General features: G+C 39.7%; 1 protein-coding gene across 1 annotated transcript; it reads left to right on the forward strand.

The window, feature by feature from the left end:
* Positions 1 to 5403: 5403 nt before the first annotated feature.
* On the forward strand, positions 5404 to 6297 carry LOC121445599 (syntaxin-3-like). The gene has a single exon (XM_041647746.1). The coding sequence runs from the start codon at positions 5404 to 5406 to the stop codon at positions 6295 to 6297; it is 894 nt and encodes a 297-aa protein (XP_041503680.1).
* The last annotated feature ends 11299 nt before the right edge of the window (positions 6298 to 17596 follow it).

The following is a 17596-nucleotide window of genomic DNA, read 5'->3' on the forward strand; positions in this document are numbered from 1 at the left end:
CATTTCTGTAAGTAGCCCCAGGTTTCTTTGGTCTCTCTGCTTTTACATAAAGCACCAAGAACAAAGCACACACACATGCACGCAAACACACGCATGCACGCACACTCACGCATACACACACACACACACACATACACACACACACACACATAAACTATAGAACTTCCGTTAAAGGTAAAGACTTTGAACTTTTGAAATAATATAATGCTAAGATCCTTGACTTTTCATTTTACCTCTCATATACACACATAGGAGAAACATGTAACTCATAACTGATAACAAACACAGGTAAAACAAGCTTCAATCTCATGCCAAAGGACTGGAGAAATGGTGACCTAACACAGAATTTTTCTGGCAATGCTTTTTCTATAGCAACAAAAAAAATTCTGAAAGCCTCACTGAGATTTAAAAGGATCTCACTTTCCCCCTCTTTGCCCTCCCAAAAGCATTTCTTCTCTTCTTGGAGCTGGAATTGGTGGAACTGAGTAGAGCAAAATGCATTTAGTGTTCCAGTATATTCCATGTTAGAGTCTGTGAGTTGTGGGGAACTTAGTCTCTGTCTCCATCTGGGAGCAGAGATATAGAACATGTTAATATAGGATAAATGTATTGGCTATGTTTTTCTTGCTTGACTTAAGTAACTGTATAGAAGAAGAGTTTATTTCAGTAGAGTCTATTATGACAGAGAAGGCACAGTGGCAAGCACATGGAGGCAGCTGGGCACATAGTGTCCACACTCAGGAAGTGCAGAAAGATGAATTCAGATGCTCACCTGGCTTCCTTCTTTTCATTTAGTATGGCCCTCTAGCCCATGGGATGCTCCTGCTCAGAGTGGGACTTCTCTCCTCAATTAAACCTCTTTGGAACCTCTCTCCTAAATACATCAGGAGGCTTGTCTCTCCTGTGATTTTTTAAAAAAATCTAAACCAGTTTTAGTCAGAAATCTGATATTTCACACACTACGGCATTAACTGTGCATAGAATCGCCAAATCGGGATCGCTACAGAAAGCTCAGTATTTGGGATCCCTAGCCAAGTTCAATTTTAGCAATGTCAGATTTTAGGTATATGACCTAATCCCAAAATCATGTGAAAGGGTGGTTTCATTTTAGAGAACTTTACATGTATATAGCAATAGAGTTGGATCCTGGGGAGTGCAAACAAAAACCCTAAGAAGAATATTGATAAGAATTTAGCAATATGATTTTCTCAACACGTCTCAAGTGATTCTCAAGTTCCAGCAAATTCTGAGATGTGAGGCAGAGCCACTAGGCAAAGTAAATATTAAGGAATAGGGAAAATATGTTGAGAGTTGTGATTGAAGGATTCCATGGGGGCCATGAGAGCCTCTCTTTTTCAGTTTCTTTTTCTCCTCAACACAAAGCTTGAGTCTCCTTATTACTGATTGGGTGGCTGGCATATGTCAGTTTAGACAATAAAGGTCTCATAGGATCCGAGAGAGAAGAAAGAAACTTCCCAGAAGGAAAAGGAGCTCTCATTGGCCTTCTGCTACTTCTTAAGTTCTATGAGATTTTCTTCAAGCTATTTGTTAAAACAAACAAACAAACAAATAAACAAATAAAAAATGGCAATGAAAGACTGGACAGAAAATCAGGAGTATATTGGCATACTTGACTTTTGCTGAGGGCTTTTCTTCTTGTAAGGCTTGTTAAGATCAGGGTACTTGGAGAACTTGGTTTTTGTCTGTTGAAATTGGGGCATTTAGGTTGTGACAGGGACAATAGCTTGGATGCAATATAGGACTTTATGCTTCCAGAAGCTAGCGGGGGGTGAGGGGAGATGACATGGCAAGCTAAATGAAAGGACAGCGAGGGAGTCAGAGCATGGTGGAAATTACTGGACAGAAGACAGAAACTTTTATGAGTATGAAAGATGTTTTGAGGGCCTGGAGAGATAGCTCAGTTCTTAAGAATGCTTGTTGATCTTGAAAAGTGATGGAGGAAGGTCATTGGTTAATTATAATAAAGAAACTGCTTGGCCTCATAGGTTAAAACATAGGTGGGTGGAGTAAACAGAACAGAATGCTGGGAGGAAGAGGAAGTGAGCTCAGACTCGACAGCTCTGCTCTCTGGAGCAGAGACACCATGCTCCCCTCTCCCGGGCAGATGCGATAACTCTGCTCTCTGAAGCACACGCGATGAAGCTCCGACCCAGGATGGACGTAGGCTAGAATCTTCCCGGTAAGCGCACCTTGGGATGCTACGCACATTATTAGAAATGAGCTAGTCCAGGTGCGAGAGTTAGCCAAGAAGAGGCTAGATATAATGGGCCAAGCAGTGTTTAAAAGAATACAGTGTCCGTGTAATTATTTCAGGGCATAAGCTAGCAGGCGGCTGGGGCCCAGCTGCTCCTTATTACAACAGAAGAGTGAAGTAATAGGAGTGACGGCGGGGCTGCGTCCCCAACACCCCAGCCGCCTGCCTGGCTAGCTTATGCCCCGAAATAATTACATGGACACTGTATTCTTTTAAACACCACTTGGCCCATTCTCTTCTAGGCTAATTCTCACATATTAATTTAGCCCATTTCTAATCATCTGTGTGTAGCACCCCAAGGTGCGCTTACCGGGGAGATTCTAGCCTATGTCCATCCTGGGTCAGAGCTTCATGCTGGGAGCGGGGCATGGCGTCTCTCTCAGGCGTCTGCTCCTGAGAGGAGAGCTGGGAGCTGTCGCGTCTCTGACCTCACTTCCTCTTCCTCCCAGCATTTTGTTCTGTTTACTCCTCCCACCTATCCTCTAACCAATAGAAGAGGACAGGAATTCAGTCTTCATCTGTGCCTGGCAGCTCAGATACACTTGTAACTCTAGGTTCAGAGGAGCTGACTTCCTCTTCTGTCCCCCAGGAACACAAGTTTGTATACACATATACACATAAAACATACAGCTTGAAAAGAGATACTTTGATGCTTCTGCTTGTTTGCTCTTGTCAAACAGAAACTTGGGTAAAAGGTAAATGAATTTAATAACTTGTTTTAGAGTTTATAAAAAGAAAAAAAAGGAAACTAGATCGTTAACTAACCAGGAAACATTTCTTTTTTTTTATTTTTTCCCTTTTGATGGAAATGGGTTTTATCACTTAATATATCTTGATTACAGTTTCTCCTCCCTCTACTCCTTAGACTTCCTGCCCTCTCCACTGCCTCTCCTATATAGTTCCACCCCATTTCTGTCTCTCATTAAGAAATTGACAGGTTTTAAAGGGATAATAATAAAATATAATAAGACAAAAACCAAAATCTAACACACCAGAATAGGACAAGACAAAAAAAAAATCAGAAGAGCGCCCCAAAAGGCATAAGAAACAGATATGAACACAGAGACCCACTTGTTTACACACTCAGGAAACACAAAACTGGAAGTCTATATAGCTATATAGCTATACCCAAAGGACCCAAAGGGTAAAAAGAGAGTATATGTATATATTTCTCTTTACATATATCATATATTGCATATATTTCATATACCTTCATATATAATAAAATAATATAAAATTTAAAATACATATAAATAAAGACAAATTAAATTAAAATTTAAATTAAAATTAAAGAAAAAAAAACTCCCTGAGTTTGATTGAGAAAATTAACACCCAATGATGTGGTGAAGTTCATTTTCTGTTGGCCATCTACTGCTGGGCATGTAGCCTACCCTTAAGAGTAGCTTGCTTCCCCATGAGACTCTCTGTGAGGACACCAATTTTCCATTTGGCAGTGGTTATCAATTGGAGATAACTTCTAGATGAGGGATGGGGGTGTGTGACCATTGTTGTGTGATATGTTGATTTCATTCTAAAAAATAAAGCTTGCTTGGAGTCAGAGGGCAGAGCTAGCCACTAGCTGGCCAAAATTAACCATAGAGGTTTGGAGGACTGTAGACAAATGGGAAACAGGAAGTCATAAGGTGGGGTTGAAAGAGGATCTCAGCCTTTTTGGAGGAAGAAATGGAAGAGGTAGGAGGTGGCTGTTGGCTTCTCTGTAGCTCTGTAGCTTCTCTGATCATTCAGGTTCTATCCCAATATCTGACTCTCAATTTTACATTGATAAAGAATAATTAGTAAGTCTCCTTTTAGCTCTAGGACCCTATGTGGTACAGACCTATGCAGGCCCTGGGCACGATGCCTCTGTCTCTGTGAATCAGTATGTTATCAGTCCTGTTAGGTTTGGAGGACCTTGTTTCCTGGGTGTTCTTCACACCGCTTTGACTTTTACACTCTTCTGTCTCATTTTCTGGAGGGGTCCCTAACCCATAAGGGGAAGGATTTGATGGAGACATCCTATCAGTTCTGAGTGTTTCAAGGTCTCTACTTTAATGTCTGGACGTGGGTCTCTGTATTTGTTCTTACTTTCTGCAGGAGGAAGTTTCCTTGCTCATGACTGGCAAGGCCATGATCTATGAGTAGAGCAGAGTGTCATTAGGAGTCATTTTATTGCTACATTCTTTTAGTAGAACAGTAGTGATTGGTCTTACCTTATGTCCGCAGGCTTTCTTGTTTCAGGTTCTTGGTCACCTATGTAGCACCAGAAAAACATTTTAACAAAGACTTGGCATTGAGAAGAAAGGGGAGTGAGGAAACCAGCTACATTTCAGTATATGATATTTGAAAATCCTATAAAGAATCTAATTATTTGCTTCATTCAATTATGTGAAGGAGTTGAATGAGTGATGGGCTGGTAGCCACCCGATAGAATAGCAGGCAGCTTTGAGTTGCAGGTAATGAGTTGCATGAGGAAAGGATGAAAAAGATTATTATTAAATGAAACAGGTCTTCAATCTGGAAGCTGTATCTTTTTTTTTTGTTCCTTCACTAGTGAGTAGGCCTTTATTTTTGCTATAACCTTTGCCTGCAGCCATGTTTTTTATTGCACAATGTCAGTAGATTAAGAAGGGTGTTTATTTATTTGGTCTGAGTGTTCCTGTGTGCGAGCGTGTCAGTTCTCAATGATAACAAAAAATCCAAGTCATTAGTGAGCCATTCTCAGTCCTTTCCTTCCTTGTGTTCGCTACATACTTGGTTACCTTCCTTGGACCTAGTGACAATGCTTCCAGGGGCTTTTCCTCTGTGACCAGTTAGCCCAGAGCCCCAGAGCTCATGTGTAATCTTGCCTCAGCTCTTGACAAATCAGGCGAATGTCTGACCCTTTCTTGGGATACAATTTGACCCGTCCTGTGTGCTTTACCACCTGACACTCCTGATACTGAATAAACAGTTCAGTGGCTTATTGGCTTTGTCATTGTTTGCTTGCCTGGGGAGGAAAGATTTTTAATAGCTCCTACTGACGCAAAACTGAGTTGTTCCTGACTTCGCACAGCGGCAGACAAAGCCGATGGATACATCTGCCTCCAGTGTCGTTGCAGTACAGCTATGGCAAGCAGGTGAAGTCGAAGATGAAGGACAGATTAGAGGAACTGAAGAAGCACGTTCCTCCCGCCAGTGTTCCTTCCGAATTGGATGACACCTTGATGTTTGACAACCATGCTTTTGAGAAGAGTGAAATCAACCCCATAGAAAAGTTTTTACAGGAGGTGGCTGAGCTGTCCCTCACACTGACTGACTTAGAAGGGCTAGCTCAGTTAATAGACAAGAAGCAGCAAGGTGTCCTGTGTTGTACCACAGAGGAGAGCGTGTTCAAGGAGAAGAGTGAGTTGAGCATCATAAAAGCCTCCTTTGCCAGCCAAGCGCTGCTCATCCAGTCTCAGCTAAGCACCATCCAGCGAGAGTTGGCCACAGACAGTAAGTACTGGCGGGCTGAGAACCGCATTCGTCAGAGCCAGTTCTCTTTCCTCCTTTCTCACTACCGTGACATCATCAGCCACCACTATGCCTGTGAGACTCAGAATATGCTCAGACTGAAGGAGAAGATGGCGAGACAGGCAGAGCTAGCTGGGGTGAAGCTCCGGGAAGAGGAGCTGCAGACACTGGTGGCTAACTCTGTGTCTCCTCAAATGGTGGGTTGTGATCTAGATGTTTTGAAAGCTAAGCAGGACCTGGCTCTGGCCGAAGTACGACACCAGCAGCTGCTGGATCTTGAGTACCAGATCAGTGAATTGCATGCCATCTTTTTCCAAGCAGAGACATTCATCTCAGGACAGCAAGAGTTGCTGGATAGCATTGAGTACAACATTTTGCACACCCAGGACTATATTGAACAAACAAACGAGACAGTGAAGAAAGCCCTTAAATATAAGCGCCAATCACGCTTTTTGATGGTGGTATCGTCTGTGGCAGGTCTTTGTGCCTGTTGTACTTGTTTGTCCTGTATCACTGGGCCTGTCCATTGAGCAGGAAATATGACTTCTGGTGTAGTGAGCAAATGCTGGAAAACAAAGATATTGTTTTGGTACATAACCTTAAGGTTAGCCTTGCAAATAAATGAGTGCCAGCATTTGAGCTGGCAAATCTAATGTGACTTGTCTGTTTCCTCAAAGGTAGCAGGCAGTAAATAGGCTATTGTGTTGTACTTTTCCTTATTGCTGTGCAATGTGTCACATAAAAAATCTGCTCAAGTCTGGCTGCTTCTGCAGGCACCGTTGCTCAGGATTTAGTGTTCTCTTCAATTTCTTTTACAGTTGCTTGCTTTATGTACCAGGATGACACACTTTCTTGTTTTCAGCTATTAGAATCTCATTAGTGTTTTATGAAAATACATATGCTCCTTTTAAGAGAATGACTAACAAAAAGAATGGGGCATTTCTATTCCTGGGATTAAAATACCATAGACAAGGTAACTTATATTAGAAAGAGCTCAATGTGGAACTAATGGCTTAGGAGGGCTAAAGTCATGACCATTGTGGCAGGGAGCATGGCATCAGGTATACAGGCAGCTAAGGCACTGGAGCAGTTGTTGGGGCCTCGCATCTTTGGGTCACTACCATGAGGCAGAGAGAGCTAAATGGGAAGGGCTGGGTTTTTGAAACCTCAAAGCCCACCCTCAGTGACACACCTCCTTTAACATGGCCACACCTCTTAATCCTTTCCAAGCATTTTAAATAACTTGAAACCAAGTCAAATATATGAGCCTATGTGGGTCATTCTCATTTAAACTACCACACACACTGAGAATTCAATATAGCCAGGTAGGCCAACAGATGGTGAATTGGAATGCAAATGATGCCAGAAAGACAAAGATTACAAAAGTTGGTTAAAGGGCTATAAAAACTCTAGTTGAGAGACTGGACCATGGCGGGCAGGATACTGAGGAAAGTTACAAAAAAGTGTAGTACAAGATTATTTGAATGTTCTATGTACAGTTAGGGACACAGGGACACCAAAAGCAAGAATGAAGCTTGATTTGTAGGCTATCCACTTTCCTTAGCTCAACTGCCATTGTGTTATTTTTATTTTGGGGAGAAAATTTCCCAGTTGTGCTTCCTGGAGGTTGTCAGAGAGAAGTAAGTAAAAACACACGGTAATAGTCTGTATGGAGGAAGAGAGGGAGTTCTGGGCCAGAGGAATTGCTGTAATGTAGCTAGAAATGGGTCCTGAGTAGGAGCTCAGAGCATGTGAAGTTCCAAAGGGGAACTCATGTTCCATGACCAGAGTAAGGTTTAAGAACACTTAGCTTCTGTTACTCATGAGTGACTCATAACCATGCCCAAGCTGCCAACATACTCAGGAGCCCTTTTTTCTTTCTTTCTATATTGAAAATTAATTTCCATTTTCTAAGGAAGCATTTCTCTATGATCGTTTCTAGAGAGAAAACAAACGTGTGCATTTGTACCGTCCTGAATCAGGAGCACCAGCACCTGAGACAAGAACCTGCTTCTCTCTGAACTCCTGCATGATTTTTAAAGCATATTATCAATCAGCCTTAAAATATTATAGCTGTGTTTCTATTAGTTCAGTTCGTGTCACTCATGTCCCACAAAGAAATTCTTCCTAAAGCTTAAGGTTCTGATCAAATGAGAACAGTTTAAGCATCTTTTCTACACACCGAAAATTAAGTGGTGTATGAATTCAACGTGTGGGAGTCATTTTAAAGGATTATAAATGCCCACTCATTTGGAACCTCCTTCTTGCCCTTGCATGATCTGGGAAGCCCCATTTCTCCCCCCTCCAAACCCCACCCACTGAGAGTCTCTGAACAAAGGGAAGGCACCAAAAAGCCCAGTTCTACATTCTTAGTGGCTACTGCTGCTTCCTCTTCTGAAGTTGACAGCCATCCACGTCCCTGCCTAAAGTGCTCAGCTTTTGACCATAGTTGGGCATGAACACATCATCACCCCTAGCCTGCAACCTATATAATCTCCCTTCATTAGTTAGGGTGGGCAGCTTCTCAGGTCTTCAACTCTGGGACTGAAGAACTTTCCCTGGATGTTGCTCTGCTCAAATAAACCTGCTGTTATACTTTTCCAGTTTGTCTTGATGTGTCTTACTGCATTGGTGGAGAAGCCTATTGTCACAGGGAGGGAGGGAGGGAAGAAAACCTATTACTATCTCTGGAAAGCCATTGTACAGTTTTGTAACATTTGTTGAACTGCCATTCTGCACTTGCTGACAGGTGCCTGACGTTCAATTTTTTAAAATTGGAACTGACTAATTAGATTTGCTCTTAAATAATGAAGGTGAGCTTTCAAAAAAAATCACTGCAGTCCCATTGCTATTTATTGTCCTAGACAAACTCTATCATCAGAAATATCAAGACACTGGGGTTTATATATGCTCACATTATTTACACTAGAATAAATCTATTTAAAACTCATTATAATATGTTTTCTTGCATTATGTGTGTGCATTTAGCTACAAAACATGACGGAATTAATGAGATGTTAGTTGGAAGGCTAAGTGACATTTTTCCTGAAGGGCTCCTCCTGTTGATGAGATTTTCCATTTATTTCCTTCTGAGTACCTGCATGTTTTCATGTTTCTTATTGTTATTTCAGTGAGGAGTGTTGTTGAATACCCTGCCATTGACCTTGAGAATCAAAAGCGGCAGAAGAGATTTCTCTGTTGCTAGGAACCATAATTTCCCAATATTTCTGAAAGGACAGTTACAAACCATTACAGTTGTCTCTACGATTTTAATTTCAGGAAAAAATATCATCAGCTTGGGAAGCAGCATGGTGAAAGAGGGCCTTGAGAGATAAGGGTGCTGGAGTAACTGCACACTTAAATTAAGAAAGTACAGGAATATTTTTATTTATATACTGTAATTTACAGGAAAATATCACATTTTTGTGACTGTTGACTAGCAATTTATCATGCGTTCTTATCATTAAAAAAAACTGTCACAATTATTTCTTCTGAAGACAAAAAATATTACCCCCATTTTGTGCTTGAGTTAGCCAATGTCAAACAAGGAATGTGAACTATATACTAGGTATTATTTCTATTTAATTTGGGGGGGGTAATGTTTGTTTTTGAGACAGGGTTTCTCTGTGTATCGATGGCCATCTTGGAACTCACTCCAAAGACCAAGCTGGCCTCGAACTCAGAGATCTACTTGTCTCTGTCTCCAGAGTGCTGGGATTAAAGGGATGTCCCACCACCACCAGGTCACAAACTTCCATTTTCATAGGTGAGTTTATCACTAGGCATTCAGATCTTTGATCAAAGTAATTAGTGACGACCAATATGAGCATGTGGTACTTATAAATTATCGGCAAGAGGAGGGCAGTTTATACTTGAAGCTTGAAAGCTGTGTCTCATCAGACTTTGCCCATGCTGCTTAAAAACCTGTGAGCTTGCTTATGTCTTTACTCAGCCAGTTAGTAATAAATTATTCATATCTGTTTCATAAGTTCTAAGAAGGACGTGAAGCAAACTGAGTAGCCACATCTTGTGGCGATGACTAAGGAAAAGTTGCATGTCAGTATTTGTGAACACCATGATGACAAGAAGAGTCACTTGGAAAGAACTTGTGTAACTGGGAGGGGTTGGGAAGACGAGGAATGAGACAGTTAAGCCAAGGACTAAAGACTATAGTAGAAGCAATGCCCTAGATTCTGTCATTCCACTTTCTTTATCTGTGGAATGTGGCATTAGTGGAGATGATTACCAAATTCATTCCTAGCATATCTACCATTTTTCTCTGCTATTGCCCCGGCAAGAGCATCCTCAAACAATTTAAAAAGACTTCCTACGTATGCAGAACTTTTGCATGTGTACTTCATAACCAGCCTCCGCGGATGGGTTTTGGGTTATGGCAACCACTGAAATCCTTTGTGTCCTTTTGAAATTTGAAAGTACTTGGCATTTCAAAAAATACTCACATGCTATTATCTGAATTCAGAAATGGATTAGTGAGTGAATAAGAAGCATTTTTTTGTTTTCTGCAATCCCATTTGCCCATTCTTGGTATAATTTTCTGAGCTCTTGAGTCCTTTTCAGAAAGTTCTTGTTTATGCTTATTTACGTTGAAATATATTACCATTTTCCTTCCAGCACTTCAGAGTCTTGGGTCTTGCATTAAAGTTTTTGTTCCAATTTGAATTGCTATTTTTTTGTACAGATTGAAAAACATGGATGTAGTTCCTTCCTTCCTCCCTCCTCTTTCTTTATCTCTCTCTCTCCCTCCCTCATTTCTTCCTTCTTTCTTCTCTCGCTCTCTCTCTCATCTAACTCTAGTCTTCATTGGAAAGCTGTCTTTGATCCTATGTGTGCTTTTGACATTTATTTAAAAAAAAAACTTGGATGGCTGTGGCAGGTGTTTTTGAGTTTATTTATAACCCCAGAATTTAAGGAGTGAAAATCAGAGGGTCAGAAGGTTAAGGCCAACTTTTCTATGTGGTACACTGTTTTAAAAATGCCCCCAAATTATAGTGTCTGTAGATGGTAGGTTTGTTTCTGAATCTGTTATTGTGTTTCTTTGGTCTATGCGTCTACCACTCTGATTCTGGCTCTTAAATATAACCGAGATCATGCATTGTGATACTGCCAACATTGCTTTCAACTTAGAATCACTTTGGCTATTCAGAATCATTTTTTTCTTCTATATGGATTCTAGGATTTTTTCTAGCTCTTTCATGAATGTATTTGGAATTTTACTATTGTATTGAGTCTTTTGATCACTTTGAACTCAGTTATCTTCACAATATTACTTCTATGAACATGGCAGGAATTTCTATCTTCTAGTATCCTCACTTTCTTTTTTGTTGTTGTTTTTGTTTGTTTTGTTTTGTTTTGCTTTGTTTCAAGACAGGGTTTGTAACAGCCTTGGTTGTCCTGAAACTCCCTCTGAGGATCAGACTGAACTCACAGAGATCTACCTGCAACTGCCTCCCAAGTTCTGAGATTAAAGTCATGTGCCACCACTACAATGCTTCACTTCCTTTCTGAGGTTTTTTTTTTTTTTTTTTTTTTTTTTTTTTTTTTTTTGAGCCAGGGTTTCTCTTTAGCTTTGGAGCCTGTCCTGGAACTAGCTCTTGTAGACCAGGCTGGCCCTGAACTCACAGAGATCTTCCTGTCTCTGCCTCCCGAGTCCTGGAATTAAAGGTGTGTGCCACCACTGCCTGGCCGTTCCTTTAGTTTTTAAGGTTAAATTTTTTATTGTATAAATATTTCAGCTCTTTCGTTCAGTCTACTCTCAGGCACTTTTAGACTTATGTGGTGCTGGCCATAGAACTCAGGATTTGTCCCTGCTAGGCGCTCTACCACATTGCTCTGTTTCCATCCAGCAGCTACTGTGAATAGTGTTGTTCCCATTCTTAGAAAAGTCGTTATCACTATTCTACTATTTTTTGCACACTGATTTTTGTTACATACTTTGCCTCATTCTAATTGACTGGAACTTAACCTGGCTGAGATGGCAAGGGAAGGAAGAAAGGACAGATACACAGACACAGGTACAGAAATTTGGGAGTAGGTGGACTGTGCTCACTCTGCTGGATCATCACTAAATCTGCAGCAACCAGGAAGCTCAGCATATTTATTAAGTACTGCACAGGGGTCAGAGTTTTGGTGAGTGGTCTCTGCAGGCAAGCAGTTTTAGCGGCCATTTCTAGTTTTGGCACACACTGGTCAATCCTCTGTAAGCCATTTGCTCTTTATACTCAAAGCTTCCTCCACTCCTCCACTGCTACACTATTATTCGCTGAAGTTTCCTACAGAACGGAGAGATTTCTGGTGGAATATTTAGGGCCTTATTTTAAGTATAAAATCATGCCAGCTGCAAATAGTGATTTTTCATTTCCTTGATTTTGTATCCCCTTTGATTTCTTCCTCGTAGTTTACTGTTCTATCTGAGATTGTGAGAACTATATTAATGGATTAAGAGTGGAAAGAGTGGGCACCATTGTCTTGTGCCTAATTTTAGAGGAGCTGCTCTCGGTTTCTCCCATTTAGCATAGTGTTGGCTATAGGGTTGTCATATACAGCCTTAATTATGTTGAAATGTGTTCTTCCTGGCTTTTTTTTCAGTTTATAACTCTGAAAGACTGCTCAATTTTGTCAAAGACAAATATATATCTATTGAGACAATCATTTGATTTTTGTCCTTATATCCATTTATGCATTCTGTTAAACTTGATGATTATACATGTTGAATCATCTTTGCATTCTCGAAGGAAACATATTTGGTCATGGTGTATGATGTTCTTAACATGTTCTCCAATTTTGTTTGCTTTTTATTGAGAACTTTTGTCTCAAACAGGGCAGTGGTGGCACATGCCTTTAATCCCGGCACTCAACTGTGAGTTTGAGGGCAGCCTGGTCTACAATAACTAGTTCCAGGACAGAGTGAGCTAGAGCAAGAGAGAGAGAGAGAGAGAGAGAGAGAGAGAGAGAGAGAGAGAGAGAGAGAGAAACCTTTGCCTCTATGTTAATCAAGAAAATTGGAAGGAGTGCTTTAATAATTCCTTTTGTTCAGTTTTTCTGCACTTTTGTATCAGATTATGCTAGCCTTACAGAATCAGATTGGTAGTGTTCTTTTCTTTCCTACTTTATGAATCAGCTGGAAGAATACTGCTCCGAGCCTAGCTCTTCTATAAAGATTTGGTAGAATATGGCACTGATTCTGCTCAGTCATAGGCTTTCCTTTCTTAAGAGGCTCTATTTCTACTTCAATGTCATTACATTTTATGAATTCTGTTAAGTTTTCTATACTCTATTGACTTAATTTTTCCAAGTTACATTTCTAAGAATATATCTATTTCTATAATATTTTCAAGTTTATTAGAAGATGAACTTTCAAAGTATTCTATAGTGATGTTCTAAAATATTACAGGTTTTTTTCTAGTTTTTGTTTTATTTGTTTTTTCTTAGTTGGTTCAATGTACTGTTCTTTTATTCTTGTCTCATTAATTTCTTTCCATATCTATATCATTTTTTGCTATCTGCTGCTTTTGGAGCTCAATTGTTTATTCAGGACCCCGAAGTTCATTCTTCAACTACTGGAAATATTTATGATTTTTAGATATAAGCATTCATAACTATAATTTTCCAATTGCAATTGCTCTCTTGGGATCCCAAAGGTTTTCATACTATCATTTTTACTTAATTGTAAGAAAATTTTGTTCCTAATTATTCAATCACTCACCAGCCACTCAAGAATGTATTGTTTGATCTGTAAACATATCCAAATTTTCTGTGATTTCTCTTGTTCCTTATTTTCTAATTTTATTCCACCATGATTACATAATATACAAAATTATTTCACTTCATTTCTTTCATTGCATAGATTATGACATATTTTAGAGCAAGTTCTATGAGCTACTGAATATGCTTCACTGATGAGTGAGGTGAATGTGTGAATGAAATGGCAAGGAAAGCCTGCTCATGAGCATCATTGTAGGAGTCAAAAAGACTCTCCCTGTAGGGAAAAGAGATTAGTCTCAACTGCAACACATCAAGAACAGATATGGATGTATAACCAAGAAGCGTATTTGAATGGGTGCTGAGCTGACAATATAAAAGAGTTGACAATATAAGTAAGAATCACCAAGTGCAGGGGGATTCTTGTTTATCTGGCTTGCGATTTTTTGCTGAATGCAGGCCAACTGTGTATCTCAAAGACAGAAAATGAAGAATTTACATAGTTATTTAGAATCAGAGATTCTCTCTTAATCATTAGATTTTTTTTTAATAAACATGGCCTCAGCAAGCACAGATGAAACACATTTAATATAGAGTCAAAAAGTCAGAGATAAATATGGCTAATGTTTGGTCAAAGAGAGACTCTCTGTCAAATATTTTAAAGACTACTTAAAGTAACAATATTTTCTTCCATATCAACTAGATATTTCCAGTAGCTTTTAAAAATATTTAAGTGTGGAGGTGGTGGTGCATACCTTTAATTCTAGCACTCAGAGGGTAGAGGCAAAAGGATCTCTGTGAGTTCGAGGCCAGCTTGGTCTACAGAGTGAGTTCCAGGACAGCCAAGGCTGCAAAGAGAAATTCTGTCTTGAAAATTAAAGTAAAAAAAAAAAAGGTAAGAAAAAAGTTTTAAAAACTTATGGGTGTGGATGTTTTGCCAACCTGTATGTATGTACTCCACTTTCACGCCTTGTGTACTTGGAGGTCAGAAGAGGGTGTCCAATGCTCTGGAACTGGGGTTACAAATGGGTGCGACCCACCATGTGGGTGATGGGAAATGAAACCATATTCTCTGGAAGAGTAGCAAGACTCCTTACCACTGAGCCATTTCTCCAGCACTATTTATTGTAGCTTTAAAAATTATTATGTGTATCATCGTCATCACCATCATCATCATCATCATTGTTGTCGTCATCATCATCATCATCATCATCATCATCATCATCATCATCATCGAGGGGTGTCTATATGGGTGTGCCTATGGAAGTCCTGGAAAATCTTTGAGAAAGCAGGTCTCTCTAATATTTAACACGGATTCTGAGGATCTAACTCAGAGTGTTGGAATTACACAGCAAGTGCTTTACGTGCCCACCTCCACTCTGAACCGGCTTGCTAGCTCCTCTTGTATCCTTTTTGATAACTGCTCTCTGCTGTAATACTAACTTCAATACTAACTGATGTATTGAAGGAGTTATAATTTCTAGATAAGTGGCTGGGAGGAAACTTGGTTTACTATTGATTGCAAATTCCGCCTCCTACTGCTCTCTCTAACTCCTTTGTTTCACATGAATATAAAGGGTAGTTGACTTCCTCCACCTGCAGTGCCTTCCAGACTGCAGAGCTCTGAGCTCAGTAGCTAACAGCAGCAAGTCCTGACAGGCTTGATTTGTCAAACTCAGGGAAGTCACCTCAGCAGAAGACCCAAGGCTCAATTAATGTCATCACCGTTCTGTAAAGGTTACAACCATATAATGCATCTCCCCACAAACAGCAAGTAAGTAACAAAGACTGAATTATAATAGCTCATGATAAAGCTAATGTGAGCCTCAAGAAACAATGGCGTTCTTTATCCCCAGTTCATGTCGAAAACACACAATGCAGGAAGAATAACTGGGAGTTCAGTGTAAACTGAAGAATGAAAGATCAAGGCTGCCTGAAAGGGAGACATGAGGTATAGTAGATGTTGAAGCTCAGAGTCACCCCTTTCGCAAACCATGAGCCAAAGGGGATGTTTGCTCATGTTATTATTGACCAGGAAACCTGGAAGCTGGCACTCAGGTTAATGGGCAAAGATACTGCAGTTTAGACAGAAGCAAGATATGAATAATAATATAGGATGTGAGTGGAAAACCCAAGGAATCTAATTGAATTCTGCCCACATCTGTTTGTAGATCATGACAGGGTGAAGTTAGGGACCTAAAAACATCATGGCCACATTGCTAACAGGAGTATCTTGATGATATTAGGGGACTCATAATGGAAGTTGTTGCATGAGCATAGATACAAGTAAAGGAGTTTCTAGAATGAATCAAACCTATTGTGCTGCAAGTTAAAATTCCTACGTCATTTTACAATTTTTAATTTCATACTGCCAGACATCTGAAATCAATGATGGCGTGTATCTAGGCTAAGCTAACGTTAGACAGCACCTCTCAAATTAAGTGGAATAAATTCAAGCCTGTTAAAGTGATTAGATTTCACTTTTTTATTTATTATGTGTGCGTGCGTTTGTGTCTATGTGCGTGTGCATATGTGTCATGACATGCATGTGGAAATCAGAGAACCACTTTCAGGAGCTAGTTCTTTCCTTCCACTATGGAATCTAGGGATTGAACTTAGGTTGCCAAGTTTGCCCAGCCAGCAGTTTTACTCACGGCGCCATTTCATGGCTCTCAATTGGTTTCCTTTGAAATGACATTGATTTTTCCAAAACTGTTAAATCAATAATACCTATTTAGCACTAAAGAGTTCTGGACGGAGAGCTAAGAGGCCAGATTTAGGGCAGCCCTTCTGCTTCTACAGTCAGTGACTTCCCAGCTCTGAGCTGAAATGTATTCACCTGCAAAGTATAGATTATCACGCCTACCCCACAGAGTTGTTATGGAAAATAAAATCTGAAAACCTACAAAGTACTCAGAATATAATAAACAGTCCATAAATATTATCTTCTCCAATTCTTTTTCCTTGCCATAATGTCTCATTGGAAAACAAAATTCTTAGAATTTGTTGTGACTTTGAGGTTACATTACATTGTAGGCAATATCTTAGCTCTCAGGGAATGTTGCTGCATCAGCTTTACATTTTGCAACATATTGCAGTTTCATATTCTATCTGCTTGTGTCATTACTGGAACTACGCCTGACAAATCTATCTTAAGTGTGGTTAAGACTAGGGAAGTTCAAGTGAGGCATTTTGGGTGTAAATTTTAAAGATTTTTAAAGCTAACAATTGCTTTATTATAATGAACTCTCAAATAAAAACATCACACGCTAGATGCTATACAGTTCAATGCTCTCCATTCATGATCTAATTCAATGAAATTAGAATCACGATTCTCAAGTCATGGAGTCTCAACTGGTGCTTTACTCTTTCACTATCTATTACATTTTTATCTATAGTTTTATACTTTTTGAGACTGAGTACTTGAGTACTGTACTTATATTGTTTCTACCCCTCCTTTTCCCTTTCATCTGTCCTGTGTTCCCTTTTGAATCCATATCCTCTTTTATATGTATTATTATACACACATATGCACACGTGCAGATGTGTATGCATATAACCTACTGATTCCATTTATTTAGTGTTACTCATATATGTGTGCTCAGGCATGACCACTGAGATTGAATATTCTAAAAGGTGGCTTTTCCTCAGAGAAAACTGATTCTTCCTCTTTTAGCAGCCATTGATTTCCTGAAGCTCTTTATCTAGGGGTGAGACCTTGTGAAATTCCCCTTATTGACAATGGTTTATCAATGGGTGTTATTGTGAAGATCTTATTTAGGAAATCATATCATTGAGATTTAATGGTTGACAGCTTCCCTGTCATGTCCAGAAGATACTGTCTTGCTGCAGGCATCTTGGTCATCTGACTCTTATGGTGTTTCTGCCTTTTCCTTTGAGGTGTCCCTGAACAAGAAGTGTAGGGGTTGTATTGAAGATGTACCTATTGGGACTCGGCAACCCATGCTCATTTATTCTCTGCATTATGACTGGCTGTGGATCTCTGTAAGTGTCTTCATCTGTTGGAAAAAGAAGACTCTTTGAAGAGTGTGAGGACTACACCTATTTGTGGGTATAAGGATAAGTATTTAGAACACACTTAGAAATTGT

This window comes from Microtus oregoni, unplaced genomic scaffold, assembly GCF_018167655.1.
Source record: "Microtus oregoni isolate MIOR12 unplaced genomic scaffold, Mior012 000222F_ref0000416, whole genome shotgun sequence".
NCBI classification, from domain to species: Eukaryota; Metazoa; Chordata; class Mammalia; order Rodentia; family Cricetidae; genus Microtus; species Microtus oregoni.

Coding starts and splice junctions, on each gene's coding strand:
- LOC121445599 (XM_041647746.1), top strand. CDS start 5,404: ATGAAGGACAGATTAGAGGAACTGAAGAAGCACGTTCCTCCCGCCAGT.